Source organism: Panthera uncia (assembly GCF_023721935.1).
Source record: "Panthera uncia isolate 11264 chromosome E2 unlocalized genomic scaffold, Puncia_PCG_1.0 HiC_scaffold_20, whole genome shotgun sequence".
In the NCBI taxonomy this organism is placed as follows: domain Eukaryota; kingdom Metazoa; phylum Chordata; class Mammalia; order Carnivora; family Felidae; genus Panthera; species Panthera uncia.
Window position 1 is genome coordinate 24,723,279 of NW_026057589.1, and position 18,117 is coordinate 24,741,395.

The 18,117-nt window shown below is 60.5% G+C and overlaps 2 protein-coding genes across 3 annotated transcripts in view; both read right to left on the minus strand.

The window, feature by feature from the left end:
* Positions 1-1,314, minus strand: part of LOC125916509 (cytochrome b-245 light chain) — a 9,390-nt gene extending 8,076 nt beyond the window's left edge. The window contains exon 1 of one of the 2 annotated variants that reach the window (XM_049622754.1): positions 1,221-1,314. In XM_049622754.1, the coding sequence (XP_049478711.1) occupies positions 1,221-1,299 (79 nt within the window). In that variant the 5' untranslated portion in view covers positions 1,300-1,314. Of the gene's footprint in view, positions 1-782; positions 906-1,220 lie in introns of those variants that run through there. The other variant, XM_049622755.1, reaches the window with a different exon arrangement.
* Positions 1,315-2,281: 967 nt separating this feature from the next.
* On the minus strand, positions 2,282-10,161 carry MVD (mevalonate diphosphate decarboxylase). The gene is made up of 10 exons (XM_049622749.1): positions 9,920-10,161; positions 7,474-7,544; positions 6,996-7,110; positions 6,524-6,670; positions 5,610-5,809; positions 5,263-5,337; positions 4,939-5,157; positions 4,527-4,642; positions 3,532-3,640; positions 2,282-2,963 (listed from the first exon to the last, which is right to left on the minus strand). The coding sequence occupies exons 1-10, from the start codon at positions 9,990-9,992 to the stop codon at positions 2,883-2,885; spliced, it is 1,206 nt and encodes a 401-aa protein (XP_049478706.1). The 5' UTR covers positions 9,993-10,161; the 3' UTR covers positions 2,282-2,882.
* Between the last annotated feature and the right edge of the window lie 7,956 nt (positions 10,162-18,117).

An 18,117-nucleotide genomic window follows, 5' to 3' on the forward strand; every position in this document is an offset into this window, starting at 1 on the left:
TCCTGGGAGTGGCAGGTGCCAGGTGGGAGGGGCCAGGCAGGGCCAGAGCATCTGGGCCCACTCTTGCCTCAGACTCCGTCTGGGACTCAGCTGTACCCCACCCAGTCCTGAGAAGTTCCTGCTTTCGGTACAGGGCTGGGGTGCAGACCCCACCGCTCCTTAACCAGAGCTCTTGAGTACAGGGCCGGGCAGGGTGACTGGGGCCCTGACCCCTTCCCCGGTCTCTCTGGGAGTTGAGCTGAAAGGGGGTCACTCTGGGGGTTTCCAGCCACCTTATGAAATCCCAGATGCCCTTCTGTGCACCTGGGGGCTGGGCCCCAGATGGAGAGCGGCTGCCACCCAGGACGCGAAGAGGGAGAGGCCCTCGCCATCGCTGGGCCAAAGCCCCCATCCAGGGCAGCGGCGGGGGGAGGGGGGTTTGGCGGACACCGACGTCCACATGCCGGGTTTTCCCAACCCTTGGGGGACAGTGACTCCCCGGAAACTACCAAGGACGAAAGGCCTCTTCCCCTGGCTGCAACTTCCTCTTTCAGTGTAGAGGTGCAGACGCGGATGGGGGACTGAAGAGGGTACGGCTCGGGGGATGGGGTGGGCAGGGGGCGGGGGTCTCCGAACCCCCTCCGCAGGCAGAAGTCTCTGACTGCCCGCACCCTACCCCCACCCCTGGCCCGCCCCGCCCCGCCCCGCCGCTGCACGTACCCCACCCCCTTCCCTGCTTCAGTCCCCACTCTCGGAGCACCCGCGGGGCCGGCCCGCAGCCCGAGGTCCCGGCGCACACTCACTCAGGCCGGACGCCAGCGCCTGCTCGTTGGCCCACATGGCCCACTCGATCTGCCCCATAGCGGCGGAGGCGACGACAGCTCGGCGGACTCCGCGGCAACACTGCGGCCCGCGCTCCCGCCGCCCGCCCCTCCCGAGGGCCGGCCCCGCCCCCGCCCCGCCCCCGGCGGCAGACCCCACCCCCGGCGGCTCCAGGCCCCGCCCCTCAGGGCAGAAGGGAGCCGGGTTGGGGCCGGACTCTTCCCCGCCCCCGGCCTCAGGCCCCGCCCCTCCAGGCAGGTGGGAGCTTCGCTCCGGCCCGCCGGCCTCCCACCGCTCGCCCGACAGCGACAGCCCGGACCGGAGCAAAGGCGGTCCCTGCCTGTCCCGGGCCTTCCCCCTGGGGGGTGTCCCCTGCAGGCCCAGCCAGCCCGCCCTCGGGCCCAGGCCTCCCGGCTCACTTCCTCCTTCCAGCTCCTTCCGGGCGCGCGCGGGCGGGGGAGGCCACCACTTCAACCGGCCAGCTCCACGACCGAGCATCACGTGGGCTGCTTATGACCAGGGCGATGCCTGGCAGGCTGGGCCAGGGGGAGCAGGCTGTGAGGTGGGTGTACCTGCGGACGAAGACAGAGGCACCCCAGAATGCTCCGCCTCTCCTTGGAGCTTCCAGACCAGGGGTCAGGCAGGTGGCAACAGGGGCCTCTCCGAGAGGTGTGGGCAGGCTGCGTTCCTAGAAGGGTTTAAAGGCCCAGAACCTTCACCACGCCCACACAATGGATGCCCCACGAGGGAGCAAGGCCTTCTGGGACGCCAGTACCTGCTCTAGGGACGGTGGCAGGCCCAGCCCCCACTTCCTCATCCGGCCCAGGCACCCCTGTGCTCACAGCACTGACTGGAGGACAGAAGCCAAGCTTCCGAGAAAATCCGGATTGCAAGAGCCTGCCCCTTTGTCATCCCCTCCACACTGCCCCTTGAGGGTGACTTCGGCAGTGGCGGCCCCGGCCCCGGCCCCGGTCCCGGTCCCTGATGGGAGAGGGGCAGGCGTTCTCCCAGGTGCCCACCCCCTCCCAGAAGCCTGCCTGCACTACACGGACATTTTGGAAGTGGGGAAGGGTGGCATTCCTATGGTTTCATGATCCAGAGACTCCTGGGCTGAGGGGAATCATGTCCCTAACCAGCACTGCGGCCAAAAAACCCACTTCCCGCCTTCTTTTGTGGACGGGAACTTAAAGCAAGACCCGAACCACACCCCCACGCCTGTCAGGGCTTTAAGGATTGTGTCAGCCACCGAAAGTGGGCCACAGTCGTGGCCACGTGCATGGCCAGCAGGTGACAGAGGGCAGCTTCTTCAGGTGCAAGCTGGCTCCAAGCTCTGCCCATCCTGCCCACACCCTCCAGCCTCTCAGAGCAGGGACCCCAGAGCAGTCGAGAAGGCCCCAGTCAGGAGCACTGTCTTTCTTCCCAGCAGCCCACAGGGCTCCGGGCATCGCGCTCCCACCTCGGTGCCACCCTCCCACCTCCCGCAGGAGACACACCGGTGGTCTTTTTTTTTTTTTTTTTTTAATTTATTTTTAAAGTAAACTCTCCAGCTGCCAACATGGGCTTGAACCCACGACCCTGTGATCAAGACTCCCACGCTCCACCACTGAGCTCGCCAGGCGCCCCCAGTGGTCATTTCACACAGAAACGTTCCATTCACACCTCGTGGCCTGCGTCTGGCAGAGGAGCCGTAGGCGGCTCTCAGGCTTCAAGTCTTCCAGAGGGTCCCTGAGGTCTGCAGAGGCGTCCTGTCCTCCGGCTCTGAGGAGGGACGCCACCTCCCCGTCATATCCGGCACGGCTGCCGTCTGGGGCGGTGGCAGCGGCCCCAGAGGGCGAGGCCAGGGAGCCCCGTGCCATCCAGCCTGCCACCCGCTGGGGGGCGTGCCCCCGACTGCCCGTGTGGCGCCAGTGGTCACTCCAAGTGTCCCAATGTGGCCACAGCAAGTGGCCTGGCCTGGAGCCCGGCGGCTACCCCTCAAGCCCCCAGTGAGCACAGACTCGCGGCCGCCACACCCAGCACCCCTGTCCCGGCGAAGCGGCCCTTGTCCCAGCGGTGGCTGGGGCTCGTCTTGGGGAAGGTGGTCAAGCAGCTGGCTTCGGCAGGCCGTCGGGGCCCAGGAGGTGGGCGTGAGGGTCGTCCAGCGTTTGAGGCCCGGGGCCCACCTGTCAGGTCGTGCCAACGGGAGAAGCAGGGAAGTGCAGGTCAGAAACTAACAGAGGCTAACAACCCGCGTGGGCCACTGCGGGCACCCGGTCACTGGGCCTCCGTCACCCAGACCTAGGGTGGATAGCACGTGCAAGGTGGAAGGTGGAGACCGTGGCCTCGGTGCTCAGGTCGCGGGACTCAGACTCGGGCAGATCCGAGCAGAACGCCGGCTCGGGCACTCTGAGCTGTGCCCACGTGGCGAGCCCCAAGGGTCCCCAGCACTTGTGAGTCTCCCTAAGTGTCCCCACTCAGCGCTGGGGACGCCGGTGGTCCCAGCGTGTTCCCAAGTGCTCCCCTCGCTTGGCGGCGGGGGTGGGGGGGTGGGTCCTCAAACATCCACTTTGAGAGTAAGCGAGTGGACGGGACAAACCACGCTGTACCAAACGCTCTGAAAACAGAAAGGTGGTGTCACTGTTACCACCAGCAAGCCGGCTTCCTGCCGGGGACAGACCGGGGCCGGGGAGCCCCTTCACCTGCCGGCAGGCTGGCCGTGAGCCCTCAGTGGGCCGGGCCGCTGGGCCTCACCTGCGTGGCGATGATGTACTTGACGCCGCCGGGGGTGGGATCCACATCCAGCGCGGCCCTCAGCTCGTCTGAGAGTGAGGCAGGCCTCACGGGCAGCCCCTTCAGAAACCTGGGGAGAGACGGGCCCCACGTCCTGAGCTCCCGACGGGAGGTGTGCAGTCGGCAGACTCAACACAGGAAGAGCAGCAGTGGCTGCCGGGGGCGGGGGTGGCACTGCCGGAGGGGAGGGGACAGGTCTCCTCTGGGGACGTGCACGGGCTCGGGAACCCAATGAAGTGCATAAAGCCACCGGCCGTGCCCTTCGAGGCTGCTGACGCGGTAACGCGTGACGTGTATTTGACCTCACACACGCAGACACGCAGCCGGGCGCGCGTGCGCGAGAACCTGGCCGCGGTGGCCAGGAAGGGGGGACGAAGGTTAAGAGGAAAACACCCCGGTGCAAGTGTGAGCCCGTGGCCGTGTTCCCAGAACAGCAAAAGCCTGCAAACCACCCACGGGGTGACGAGGGCAGTGAGTTCAGAGCCTCCCACGAGGGCACCAGCTGCCTTGGGGATCGTCCTTGGTCGTGCGTTCTGTCCATCTGGCAAGGAAGTCAGTCTTCCAGGCCCACCCCACTAGAAGTCATCAGTGTTGCCCCAATTACAGTGACAGAGAAACAACCCCGCGTATTCCCCGCAGCCCTAGCAGGGCGATCTCCCTGCATGGGGAACAGGGACCGCTGGGAGAAACGCAAAGGCCCCCGTGGCCACCTCGAGGCTGGGGCCCTGCCCCACGGGAGCCATCATGCTGTCCACCCGTGCCCGCGGCCCCAGGGCTGTGAGCTGTGTGAGAAGCGCCTGCGGTCACAGGGAGGTGCCCTCGGTCCCTGTAGAGATCGACGCTTGCCACGGGACCCCCGTTCGGCACCACGGCCTCAGATGCCACTGTCCCCAACCTCAGCAGGAGACCCTGCTCCTCCCCCCACGGCCTCCCAAACGCGGGGGCCCCCAACTCACTTGTCTCCGTTGGACTCGGGGGGAAAGCAGTGCCTCACGGCAGCCACGAACTCAGGCACGGTGTCGTCCAGGGTAAAGACCACGGCGTTGGGGCCCGCGTCAAACGTGTACGCCACCTGGAACCCGCGTGGTCGGCGTGAGTGTCCGCGGAGAGGCCGGCCCGGCTCACACCTGTCACCAGCCACGGACACCCGTGGCCGCCCGCCAACTCAGGACCAGCCGGGGGGCGGCGCAGGCCGCGGCCCCTCGGCAGCCACGCACCCGGCGCGGCGGTCACGAAAGCAAGCGCCCGCGGGCAGCGGCGTCAAGCGGGCGCCGGGAAGCCTGGTGGCGGGCAGGCCCGTGCTGGGCCACGGCCTCGGGAACCCGCCGCAGGACTTCCGCCCCCAGCTGCCCCCCGGCCCCCGCTAGCCTTGGTCTGCCCGTGGTGGGCGTTGAAGCAGTGCACGAGGCGCACGATGCGTCTGGAGATGTCGCTGAGGTAGGAGATGGGCGGGAAGGTGTCCAGGCAGGTGGCGTGGAACTGGTTGCTGTCCTTCATGGTCAGCCGGCCGAAACCCTGGAAGTCCCGCTCCCGGACACAGTGGGTCATCTCCGCCATGCGCCCCGGCACCACCGCCTCGGCCCGGAACTGCGAGGCGTGGGAGATTTCGCTGAGCGGAGCACAGCGGCCCGGCCCCGAGGGACGCAGGACGCGCCCCGGGCGGCCGCCCGCCCCCACCCACCCCAGCCTCACCCTCAGCAGGGGGCTGGTCTCCACGCTGGTCCGCATGCCCGCCGTGCTGCCCATCAGCTTGCGGTCCGCGCTCACCTGCACCGAGACAGACGGCCTGGACCCCGGCCTGCGGCCCCCAGCCCGCCCGGAACACCCGTCCCGTCCCGTCCCGTCCCGTCCCCCCCCCCCCCCCCGGCTCGTGTGGGAAGCGGGACAGCGGTGCCCCCGACCACAGAGGTCGCCCGCCCGGGCGGAGACGGCGCGGTCCCGGGAGCGGCAGCCCGGCAGCTGCAGGGAGCCACGGGACCCACGGGAGCCACGGGACGCTTCCACCTCCCGAGGCAGCCGCCCCTCCCAGCCTCACTCACCACAAGTATGAGGACTCGGAGTTCGGGCCAGTGTGACTCGGGGGCCACCTGCCGGGCGACGCTGTCCTTCCCGTCGGCCCGCTCCCCCATCTGCCACTCCACGAAGCCGCCGTACAGGCTCCGACAGGCGCTGCCCGAGCCCCGGCGGGCCACTTCCGAGAGGTCGCTGTCAACCCCGTAGACCCGGGCCAGGGCGTAGGCTGCAGGCACAGGGTACGGGACACAGGGTGCTCAGATGGGCAGGCCGGGGGTGGGGGGGAGCCTTTGAAAACCACGGGGAGCAGAGACCGAGGCAGAGGGACCCGGAGAGGGGCGTCAGCGAGACAGCTGGCAGGGCCGGAGTGGGGCTGGGTCTGGCCGGGGCGGGGGGCCGACGGCAGGACACAGGGCTGGGGGCAAGCTCTCTGCCCCCGGCCCCGGGTGCCCTCCCGGCCCCGCTAGGCACCGAGGGCGGCTCAAGCAGAGCACACGAGCTGGCTGGGCAAGTAAGCGTCACCCCCGGCGTTCCTTCTAGGTCAGAAATCGTGAGCCCACCGCCTGCCGCTGCGGTGCCCGGCTTGGCGCGTGTGGGGAGGGCGTCCCGGAGAGTGAGCCGGCACGGGGGAAGCAGGGCAGGGGTTTGGACGGAAGGAGGCAGACGGGTTCCCAGTGGGCCTGTCGGAGCACCTGGGGCCAGCTACCTCTCTTGGGATTCTGTCGGGTAAGCGGAGATACTGGCCTTCTCTTAGGCTTGAGCCCGTTTGGGATGGGTTTCTGTCAGGTACGACCCGGAAGGGCCTGTACACAGAGCCCTAGGAGGCTGTATCGTTCGGACGTGTGGCAGGGACTCCCCGTAAGCTGCGAGAACGTGACAGCGTTCACAGCATGCACAGCACAGCACCCTACAGGCCCTCGGTCTCCCCGCGGGCACCCACCTAGGCAGGCATAACCAGCCGCGGAGGAGGCCAGGCCCGCGGCCGTGGGGAAGTTGTTCACCGATGCGATGTGAACCTTGTAGCTGAGGCTGAGGGGCGGCGGGTCCTCGTCGCCGGTGCTCCTCCGCTTCCGGGCCAGGCGGCGGACTGAAGGCGGAGGGGACACGGCCACTGGGCAGGTGGCCCCGACCTGCTCCCGGCATCTCACCCGCCGTGAGGCAGGAAGAGGGAGCGGCACAGCCGAAAGCCGGCCTCTGCCCCCAGCTTCTCCTGCAGACGCCCTTCTCGGGGAGGGAAGGTCCCGGCCCCCGCCCCGGCCCCGGCCGTGCTCACAGGCAGCCCCCTCCCCCAGGGGGCCTGCGAAGCCAGCAGCACCCTCTGTGCACTCAGACCCTACAGACAGAAGAAGGGGCAGAGGAGAAGGAAGGGCTCGGCCCAGTGTCGCACACGTCCCCCGCGGGATCCCACTCACTCTCCCTGAGGCAGGCCTGGAGGCGTGGCTGCCCCACATCTTCCTCCCGGCCATTCAGCCAAATCCGGTCCTCGGTGAAATCCTTGCTGATGGCGGCCGTGGTGGTGGTTTTTAACTGGGAGAGAAAACACAGGGACCACCGCAGGGACGGGTGAGGGCTCAGTGCGCCTTTCCACTGGGGATGGCCCTTCGGGGTCTCCCGCTCAGGAGCAGGAACGGCCTTGCTGGAGAACTGGGCCGTTGAGGCCAAGGCAGGCCGGGCGGGCAGTGAGGAGGCCCCAAGCCAGGTGGCAGGCTTGGCACCAGGCCTGGACTCCGGAGGAGAGCTGGGAGCAGGGGCCTGTGCGCAAAGAGCAGTCCTAACAGGGGGCCGGGGAACTGTTCAGCGGCCGGGAATTTATTGCTACAGTTGTTAAACAAAAGTTCAACCAAAGCGTGGTAAATGTTTACGTTGCGTTCAGTGCCCATCCGTACTAACCTGGTCTTGGTGCAAGGTGACGCTCAGAGAGGAGTTGATGGGCAGGACCAGGTCCTCATCGCGCTTCCCCCCTAGAACAGACAACCCAAGGCCGGGCCGGTCCATTGCCCAGCCCTGCAAACCATCACGCTGCCCTCGCTCCTCCCCACCAGTGCTCCCCAGTTACCCTCGCTGCCAGCCCGCTCTCTCCCCTCCGCCCAGAGCCTGCTGGCTCACTGCACAGTGTTAAGTCCTCTTCCTCCTGTGCCGTCGCCGTCAGGAAGTCCTCCCGGATTTCTCCCCACTTCACCAGGCTCCCAGTCCCAGAGCAGAGCTGGAGGCCGGTCCATCCCCTGCTTCATTGCTTGTTTTCTCTTCCTTCATCCATTGAGCAAACTACCTCGGAGTGGCCTTCCAGGCCCCGAGCACTCTGGGTAAGGCTCTCGCCTCCCAAACAAGGGGAGCCCTGGTTCCAGTCTCCGCTGTTGCTCCCCGGAGACACTCAGACCGGCCCCCTCCCCCCGCCCCGGCTCGGCAAAGGGAGCTTCCCACGAGTGGACTGGACGGTGGCAGGGCTCTCTGTTAAGCACCCACGTCGCGCTGCACTTGTGAGGGGCCTCGGGACAGCGGACGGTTACCGGAGGTGCTAACGACAAGCCCTGGCAGGGGCTCCCGGAGCGCCCAGAAAGCGCCCACTTCAATTCACCCAACGGACTTGACGAAGGCGCGAGAGCCGTTGCCGAGAGAGAAGCGGCCTTTCCAGCAAATGCCGTCGGAACGACTGCACATCCACAGCCCAAAGCGCGGACCCAAGCTTCACACCTTATACAAGAAAGCAACTCAAAACGGAGACTTGAACTTCAAATGGAAAACTATAAAACTTTCAGAAGATCTTCAGGTTGGAGGGCCAAGTAGGTGAGTCTCAGACTTGACCCCAGACGCGTGAGCTTCACCCAGATTTTGAACGCTACGGCTCTTCGAAAGACCCCGTTAGGACGATCGAAAGATAAGCCACAGATGGCGGAAAACATCTGCAAACATCCGAGGAAGGATTAGGACGCAGAGGACACAGCAAACTCCCAAAACTCGACGGTAAAAAAGTACACAATCCAATTAGGACACGGACATAAGACGCGGGCAGGTGTTTCACCAAAGAGGGCGCACAGGTTACAAACAGCACGGGAAACGGTGTCCGGTGTCACTGGCCGGTAGAAAATCATGGAGTAAACCCACAGTCAGAGGTCACCCACCGATCAGAATGGCCGAAGTAAAAGCCAGTGACGACGCCAGCGGCCAGAAAGCTGCGTCGCCCACGCGTCGCGGGTGGGAACAGAAAGTGGCAGCCACACGGCAAGTTCAACAGTTTCCTTACACAACTGAAATACGACTACTCTCCGGCCCAGCAGTGACACTCCTGGACATTCATCCCCAAAGAATGAAAACCTGTGTTCACACGGCTACCTGCACGCGAACTTTAGAGCAGCTTTCTCCACAATACGCTGGGACAGCGACCTTTCAAAGGGTGTCTGGCTAAGCAGAGCGTGGGTGTCCCCGCCGGGGGACAGGACTCCGCGCTAAGGGAGCAAGTAACGACCCAAGCCAGCGCCCCGGTGAATCTCCAAATCACGGCGAGTGACGAGAGCCACTCCCAAGGCTCCACATGAAAGGAAGCCGTGGACTGAGCAGTCGAACATGACGGACTTGGAGAGCAGGCTCCAGGTGGCCGGGTTCCAGGACTGTGGGAGCCAAGCCCCAGGGGTGGGTGTCCCGGTGGACACTGTCCCCCGCCCCCGCCGTGGTAAAACCCCCTGTGGACCCTGTTCCTCGTCCCTCCACCTGGGGGGGGATGTCCCCAGCAGACCCTGTCCCCCATCCTGCCCCCCGGGGGAGTGGACGCCCCCACTGCCTTGGACCCTGTCTCCCGTCCTGCTCCGGGGGGTGGACGTCCCTCGTGGACCCTGTCCCCTGTTCCTTCACCTGGAGGTGGACCTCCCGCGTGGACCTGTCACCCGTCCGGCCCCCCTGGGGAGTGGACATCCCTCGTGGACCCTGTCCCCCTGTCCATCTCGGGGGTGGACATCCCCCGTGGATCCTGCCCCCCCCCCCCCGTCCAGCCCCGGGGGACGGATGTCCCCTGTGGACCCTGTCCCCATCCTGTCCCCCGGGGATGAACCACCCACCCCCCCCGTGGACCCTGTCCCCCGTCCCGGAGGTGGGCCTCCCTTGTGCACCCTGTCCCCCATCTCGCCCCCCCCGGGGGTGTGAACCCCCCACGTGGGCCCTGTCCCTCGTCCCTTCTTCACGCGGGGGTGGACGTCCCTCGTGGGCCCTATCCCCCATCCCAGAGGTGGACGTCTCCCGTGGATCCTGTCCCCCGTCCCTCCATCCAGGGGTGGACCTCCCGCGTAGACCCTGTCCCCCGTCCGGGCCCCGTAGACCGTGTCCCGCGCCCCGGCCAGGCACTCACAGTACTTGATGACCGCGATGTTGACCGGCGCGGTGCAGGTCACGACCACCAGCGGCTTCTCCTCGGAGGCCATGGCCCAGAAACACTGCGAGCTGAGCCTGCAGCCGGCCAGGCCGGCACCTCACCTGCCCCGCGATTCGCCGGCGGGGAAGCTGTCCTCGCTCCGTCCAATCAGCGGTGGGCCCGGCCACCGCTCCACTTCTCAGCCAATGAGCGGGATCGGACGATGGCCTGCTGACTCTGGGTCCGCCCCCGTGGGCTGGCGGACACGCACCTCCTTTGCGCAGGCGCAAGGATCAACCCAGACGCGGTGGACTCAGACGCCGAGTCTACGTAGGCGCTGGGACTGCGCAGGCGCAGGGGTCTGCGCAGGCGCGTGGCGTCGGACTTCTCTAGAGCGGGCTTGGACTCCAGCTGAACCCGGAAAGTTCCCGCGGGCGGACGCGGTAGGGGACCGCACCCTGAGGGACTGTCCGCCCAGGCTGGGCTCAGGGGGTCCGGGGGCTCAGGCGCCTCAGTAGCTCCAGACGAAAGACGAGGTGACGGCGTCAGGGGTGCCGCCGGGGCTGAAGGGCAAGCCCCGGGGTCCCCCGCGCCCCGGGACAGGTCCTCCCCACGCCCTGCTCCCAGGACAGATCCTCCCCGCCCAGGGTCCCCAGCGCCACGGGACAGGTCCTCCCCACGCCTCGTCCCCCGAGGTCCCCGAGTTCTGGCGTCCCCATGGGACGCACCCCCCACCTCCGGTACTCGCCAGAGCCCCTGGGCTGGGGGGCGCTAAGGGATGAATTGCTTCAGAGCTAGGCTCCTTCAAACCTCTCCTTTTTCTGAGCTCCAGATAAGCAGGGGTCCTTTTTTCACCGTGAAGGCGGATTGTCAGATCTCTGCACAGGGACTTTTCTATTGTAAAATATTCATAACGTAACACTTACCGTTGTAACCATTCCCAGTTGTGCGGTCCTGTGGCATTAAATACATTCCCGCTTTACAGCCATCACCACCATACAACAGCAGAACTTTATCCTAAACTGAAAGTCCAGCCGTTAAACACTAACTCCCAGTTTCCCTCTTCCCTTTCTAAATGTTTAGTTAAAAAAATTTTTTTAATGTTTTATTTATCTTTGAGAGAGAGACAGAGTGCGAGTGGGTTGGGGCAGAGAGAGAGGGAGGCACAGAATCTGAAGCAGGCTCCAGACTCCGAGCTGTCAGCACAGAGCCCGACGCGGGGCTCGGACTCACGGATCGTGCGATCATGACCTGAGCTGAAGTGAGAAGCTTAACGGACTGAGCCACCCAGGCGCCCCCAATAAATGTTCATTTTTACCTTTAAAATGGCCCATTCTTCAGTCGAGTTTGAGTACGTGCTGTGAACTGTCCCACCCCCGGCCAGCCACCCGGCTCTCTTTTCAGAAGGGTTAGTGTGACCCAGTGCTTGAGTGTCTGTCTGGGAACAGTTTCTGTGTGATGATACGCAGGGACCTTTTTCCACTTAGATGCTTCATGGAGATCATTCCAATTCCGAACAAAAGTGCTTCCCGGCTCAGCTGTCCATATGTGCCTTAATCTTCCCAGCCTGCCCCATGTTGGTGCACAATTAGGTTATTACCAATTTTTTTTTTTTTTTACATAGTATAAGCTGTTTTTTGTGTGAGTGTTACTATTCGTGTAGGAGGAATTTCAGGAATTGTAATCACCCGGCCAAGTAGAGCGTGTCAGGTATAGGTAGCTGTTGGCAAGTTCCCGGGAGGAAGTTGAATCGGTTGTTGAAGGCTGGTCCCCAAAGCGTGGGAGCGTGCACACCCTCTCCACGCAGCCCATGGGTCTTAAGGTGAAAAACCGAATCTTACTGCTGTTTGCATTTGTATTTCAGATGGCTGGTTTTTTTAGTTTTTCTTGCAATCATGTTGCCATTTCATGCAAAACGGCTGAAACTTGTTTTGAAAGATTGGTGGTAGCTTGTTCCTGGCAACCGTCATAGCATATTCTCTGAAGAGAGGGTGCCTGTGAGTCTCGGTGACTTCCGTTCGCCAAGGCAGTGGTGGAGAGGGCAGCACCGACATTTGTTAAGTCTACAGAGTGAACCGCCTTCCCCAAATTCATCGGTGGAACCCAGCCCCCAGCGTGATGCTGTCGGGAGGCCATGAGGTCAGGAGGGCGGAGCCTCGTGATGGGATTGGAGCCCTTGCCCCTTGCGCCCCGCGGGGACACAGCAAGAAGACGGCCGTCTGTGCCCTGGCCATGGAGCTCCAGCGTCCAGGACTGTGAGAAACCAGGGGGTGTTTGTAAGCCCCCCAGCCTGTGGTGGTTTCGTCCTAGCAGCCTGGATGAACTAAGATAGTACTGTGTATACATGATTTTAAAAGTCAGTTACCAGACCACTTCTCCACTTACCCACCTCCAGGTTTGGCTCATCAAAGGCAACCACTTTCAAATCTTTATTTCCCTCCATATTTCTTTTTTTAAAATTTTTTTTCAACGTTTTTTATTTATTTTTGGGACAGAGAGAGACAGAGCATGAACGGGGGAGGGGCAGAGAGAGAGGGAGACACAGAATCGGAAACAGGCTCCAGGCTCCGAGCCGTCAGCCCAGAGCCCGACGCGGGGCTCGAACTCACGGACCGCGAGATCGTGACCTGGCTGAAGTCGGACGCTTAACCGACTGCGCCACCCAGGCGCCCCATATTTCTTTTTTTAATATATAATTTTATTTATTTATTTTAGAGAGAGCGTGAATCAGGGAGAGGGCCAGAGGGCAAGAGAGAGAATCCCAAGCAGGCCCCACACTCAGCAAGGAGCCCAACGCAGGGCTCAATCTCACCACCCAGGGATCATGACCTGAGCGGAAATCAAGAGTTGGATGCTCAGGGCGCCTGGATGGCTCAGTCGGTTGAGTGTCCGACTTCAGCTCAGATCATGATCTCATGGTTTGTGGGTTCGAGCCCTGTGTCGGGCTCTGTGCTGACAGCTCAGAGCCTGGAGCCTGCTTCGGATTCTGTGTCTCCCTCTCTCTCTGCCCCTCCCCCGTTTGTGCTCTGTCTCAAAAATAAACATTAAGAAAAATTTTTTTAAGTGAGATACTCAACTGAGCCACCCAGGCGCCCCTGTTTTCTTCCGTATTTCTAAACAACCTGCTTATATTCTTTCTTTCTTGATTTCTTTCTTTTTGTTAAGTTTATTTATTTTGAGAGAGAGAGAGGAGGGGAGGGACAGAGAGAGAGAATCCCAAGCAGTCTCTGCAGTGACAGTGCAGAGCCCAATGAAGGGCTCGATCCCAGGAGCCATGAGATCACAACCTGAGCCAAAATCTAGTGGGATGCTCAACTGACCGAGCCACCCAGGTGCCCATCTTTCTTTTTCTGATTTTTTTTTATTCTTTTTTTTTTCAGTTTTAGAATCTATTGATTGCCAGTGAGTAGAAATAAGGGATTCTCTTCAACCACATCCCTTCCTCCCCCGTGCTCCCTGTGTCAAATGGGTCCTCCTGTGCTTTTGTTACCGTGATTATGTAACCCATACTCTGTTCAGCCGTGTAGGCACAAACGTCTGACGGCGTGCTCGTGGGCAAAGGCCCCTTTATGTAATGGAGAGCCTTGAATGAACAACGCCCGTACACAGGCTGGATGCACATCCACACCAGCACCTTCAGCCCAGGACCCACCCACATGTATGAAATTAACTCATCGTAGGGCCTCTTGGGCAAATGAATGAAATAAATGCTTTTCTCCTACTCTCAGGTTTTGTCATGTAAGTTGTGGGGTTAATGCCTATTGGGTCGCACAGAGGATGGTAAACCAGAAGTCACATTATTCTGATTTTCTGATTTGTTCCATTCAAGCGTTTCAAAGATGTGTGTGCAGAACAGGGAGCGAAGCTTGACATCTCCAGGCTCACTAGCACGGGTGAAGAGTAGGGGTCCCTCCTGCAAGCCGGAAGCATCTTCCACGATGGTCCTCAGGTTTCCTCTTTTGTTTTAAAGCATTGTTTAAAAATTGTGCTAAAACATACATAACAAAAGTTTACCACCTTCACCACTTTTTGGTCAGCGCAGGGATGTTAGGTTCATTCGCTCTGGAAGCACACGTCACCACCGCCTGCCGTTCACCGAACTCTGCCACCTTCCCCAGCCGGGGCTCTGTCCCCACGAAGCCAACTCCCCGGCCCGGCCCGAGCCCCCGCACCGCCCATCCGGCTTCCGTCTCCACGGATCCCACTCTTCGGGGGACCTCGTACGCGTGGGACCCTCGGAGTGTCCTGTTGTCACCGGCTTCCTGCACTTGGCAGGGTGTCCTCCGGGTCCATCCGTGTTGTACCAGCTGCCACTACTTCCTTCCCGTCTTAAGCTTCAATAACACCCCCTCGCGTGGACGGCCCACACGGTTTCGTGGATTCATCCACCGAGGGACACCTCGCTGGCTTCCACCTCTCGGCTGTTGTGAGGGATGCTGCCGTGCGCACAGGTGCACACGTACCTGTTCGTGTCCTTTTAGTTCTTTTGGGCGTCTGCTCCCCGGATGGAGTTGCTGGGTCACGTGGTAAGGCCATTGCTGAGTCTTTGAGGAACCGCCGTGCTGTTTCCCACGGCAGCTGCACCTTTCACACCCCCGCTGACCGTGCACAGGGTCCCCGTTTCTCCACGTCCTCGCCAACACTTACTAACTCATCTTTGTTATTTATTTACGTATTTATATTAAAAGGGAATATTTATTTTTTTATTTAAATCCAAGTTCGTGGGGTGCCTGGGTGGCTCAGTCGGTTGAGTGTCCGACTTCAGGTCGTGATCCCTCGGTTCATGGGTTCGAGCCGTATGTCAGGCTCTGTGCTGACAGCTCAGAGCCTGGAGCCTGCTTCGGATTCTGTGTCTCCCCCTCTCTCTGCCCTCCCCCATTCTCACTCTGTCTGTCTGTCTCTCTCTGTCTCTCTCGGAAATAAACATTAAAAACAAACAACCAAGTTAGTTAACACAGAGTGTAATAGTTTCAGGAGTAGAATTTAGTGATTCATCGCTTACATGCAACACCCGATGCTCACCCCAACAAGTGTCCTCCTTAATGCGTCTCACCCTTTACCCATCCCCCCGCCCACAACCCCTCCAGTAGCCCTCATTTCTCTGTATTTAAGAGTCTCCTAGGGTTTGTCTCCCTCTCTGTTTTTATCTTATTTTTGCTTTCCTTACCTTATGTGCCTCTGTTTTGTTTCTTAAATTCCACAGATGAGTGAAATCATACGATATTAGTCTTTCTCTGACTTATTTTGCTTAGCATAATGCCCTCCAGTTCCATCCACGTAGGCGCAAATGGCAAGATGTCATTCTTTTTCATCACCAACTAATAGTCCCTTGTACGTATATACCACATCTTTATCCATTCATCCATCAATGGACACTTGGGCTCTTTCCATACTTTGGCTATTGTTGAAGCTGCTGCTACAAACATGGGGTGCGTGTGTCCCTTCGAAACAGCACACCTGTATCCCGTGGATAAATGCCTAGTAGTGCAATTGCTGGGTCGTAGGGTCGTTCTATTTTTAGTTTTTTGAGGAACCTCCATACTGTTTTCAAGAGCGGCTGCACCAGCTTGCATTCCCACCAACAATGCGAAAGAGTTCCTCTTTCGCCGCATCCTCGCCAACATCCGTTGTTGCCTGAGTTGCTAATGTGAGCCGTTCTGACAGGGGTGAGGGGATATCTCATTGTGGTTTTGATTTGCATTTCCCTGATGATGAGTGAAGTTGAGCATTTTTTCATGTGTCGGTTGGCCATCTGGATGTCTTTCTTGGAAAAGTGTCTATTCATGTCTTTGCCCATTTCTTCACTGCATTATTTGTTTTTTGGGTGTTGAGCTTGATCAGTTCTTTGTAGATTTTGGATACTAACCCTTTATCTGATGTGTCGTTTGCAAATATCTTCTCCCATTCCGTCGGTTGCCTTTTAGTTTTGCTGATCGTTTCCTTCGCTGTGCAGAAGCTTTTTATTTTGATGAGGTCCCAGTAGTTCATTTCTGCTTTTGTTTCCCTTGCCTCCGGAGGCGTGTTGAGTAAGAAGTTGCTTCAGGCAAGGCCAAAGAGGTTTTTGCCTGTTTTCTTCTCGAGGATTGTGATGGCTTCCTGTCTTACATTGAGGTCTTTCGTCCATTTTGAGTTTATTTTTGTGTAAGAAAGTGGTCCAGGTTCATTCTTCTGCCTGTCGCCGTCCAGTTTTCCCAGCACCGTTTGCTGAAGAGACTGTCTTTATTCCATGGGTGCTCTTTCCTGCTTCGTCAAAGATTAGTTGGCCATACGTTGGTGGGTCCATTCCTGGGTTCTCTATTCTGCTCCGTTGATCTGAGTGTCTGTGCTTGTGCCAGTACCGTACTGTCTTGCTGATTACAGCTTTGTAATACAGCTTGAAGTCCGGGATTGGGATGCCTCCTGCTTTCGTTTTCTTTTTCAAGTTCGCTTTGGCTATTCGGGGTCTTTTCTGGTTCCGTACACGTTTTAGGATTGTCTGTTCCGCTCCGGGAAGAGTGCTGGTGTTGTTTTGATCGGGATCGCCTTCATCTTTCTCTTAATAACAACCCACCCTGATGGGTGTGAAGTTCCAGGTCTCCCTTTAAGATAAGCTCCCAGTGCTGACGAGAGTGAGTGCAGGGTGGTGTTCCTCTAGTGTTAGTGTGCACGTGATTCCTCCAGGGAAGCGTGTGGGAATTCTGATTCGGGAGATCTGGGGTGGGACCTGATAGTCTGCGTTTCTAGCAGGCACCAGGCATGCCGATGGCGGAAGCTGCTGGCCGAGGGCCATGCCGTGAGTGGCAAAGATGGGTGGGGGGAAGCAGGTGGGCTCGGGGTGAAGCAGACCTGGATGTAGCTGCAGCCACCCCAGCCTCCTCCTCTGTGAACTGAGAGCCCTGCTCTCTACTGGAAGTGCCAAGTGCAGGGCTCAGACGCCAGCACAGAAGAAATGACAGCCTTCCTCAGCAGCTGCTGCTTGGCCCATCCCTGAAGCAGAAGGAGGAGGGGGGTCCCCCTGTGCTGTCATCAGGCACGTAGACGAGATGGGGGCATAGGGACCACGGGTCACCTCAAGGCTGCAGGCTCCGGAGCCCGACCTTCCTCCAGCCATTGGTGCCTCGGAGTTTCGGGAGAGCAAGAAGGGCCTCGCTGCTCGGTCAGTGAACACCGATCACGGGCCCGCCCGGTGTCACGATGGTGTGCAAAGTGCAGGTGCAGGAGTGCGGTGAGCTGAAGCAGGCGACGACGTCCTGGCACGGGAAGGGGGGCCTTGCCTCAGGGCTGTCACACTGCTGCCTCTCCCTCCTGCCCAGTGACCAGAGCGGGACCAGAGCTCGGTGTTCCCGGGTCTCCCGCACAGTGATCCTCAGAGCCTTCGGCTGCCCAGCTCATCCACCTCTGGCCACGTGGCCCCAGCCTGCGTGTCAGGGACTAAGTTCTTCTGTGAATTATTTCACTTATGCTCACGAGAGACCGTTGTCTTAAGCTGCCAAGGCAGCTCAATGGGGCATGCTCGGTGTCCTTCAGTTACCCTGGGAACCGGCCCAGCCTCACCAGGCTTTCCCATCTGGAGAGAATGATCTGAGGCCGATGGCCCAGAGCTGGGGGGTGCTTCCCGGCCCGGGACCTTTGGGAGCTGCCTGCTGAGGGGAGGGAGAGCTGGACCACACCCCGTAATCACTGCTGGGGGATACTGCCCGTCCCCTCCTGATGTCTCTTTCTTCTCCCAGGGCCACTGTTTCTTTGTAAAGTTTTTCCGTTTGTTAAGAAATGTTTGATGCACATAAATTATGAACACAGATCATACAGTCATTTGAAGCATCCAAATATGGCCCCGCAGCCACCACCACTCACTTGACACTAACCAGTCCTCTGACCACCGTCCCTCCTGGGTCTGCTCACCAGAATGCCAGTTGGTGGGTGGGCTGTGCTGTTCCTGTGTCCCTATCGCTGGTGGCCCTGCTGTCCCTGTGTCCCTATCGCTGGTGGCCCTGTCATCGGTGGCCCAGTCCCTGTGGCCCTGCTGTCCTTGTGGCCCTGTCCCTGTGACACTGTCCCTATGGCCCCGCTATCCCTGTGGCCCTGTCTCTGTGGCCCTGCTGTCTCTGTGGCCTGGTCCCTGTGGCCCCCTCCCTGTGGTCCTATCCTGTGACCCGGTCCCTGTGGCCCTGCTGTCCCTGTGGTTCTGTCCCTGTGGCCCTCTCCCTGTAGTCCTG

What these genes read in the sequence shown, in the direction of transcription:
- MVD (XM_049622749.1), bottom strand. Translation starts at nt 9,992, where the DNA reads ATGGCCTCCGAGGAGAAGCCGCTGGTGGTCGTGACCTGCACCGCGCCG. An exon ending in TCACCTTGCACCAAGACCAG is followed by an intron (nt 7,111 to 7,473) that starts GTTAGTACGGAT and finishes TTTCTCTCCCAG; the next exon opens with TTAAAAACCACCACCACGGC. An exon ending in CCCGAGTCCAACGGAGACAA is followed by an intron (nt 3,641 to 4,526) that starts GTGAGTTGGGGG and finishes GTCTCTCCCCAG; the next exon opens with GTTTCTGAAGGGGCTGCCCG.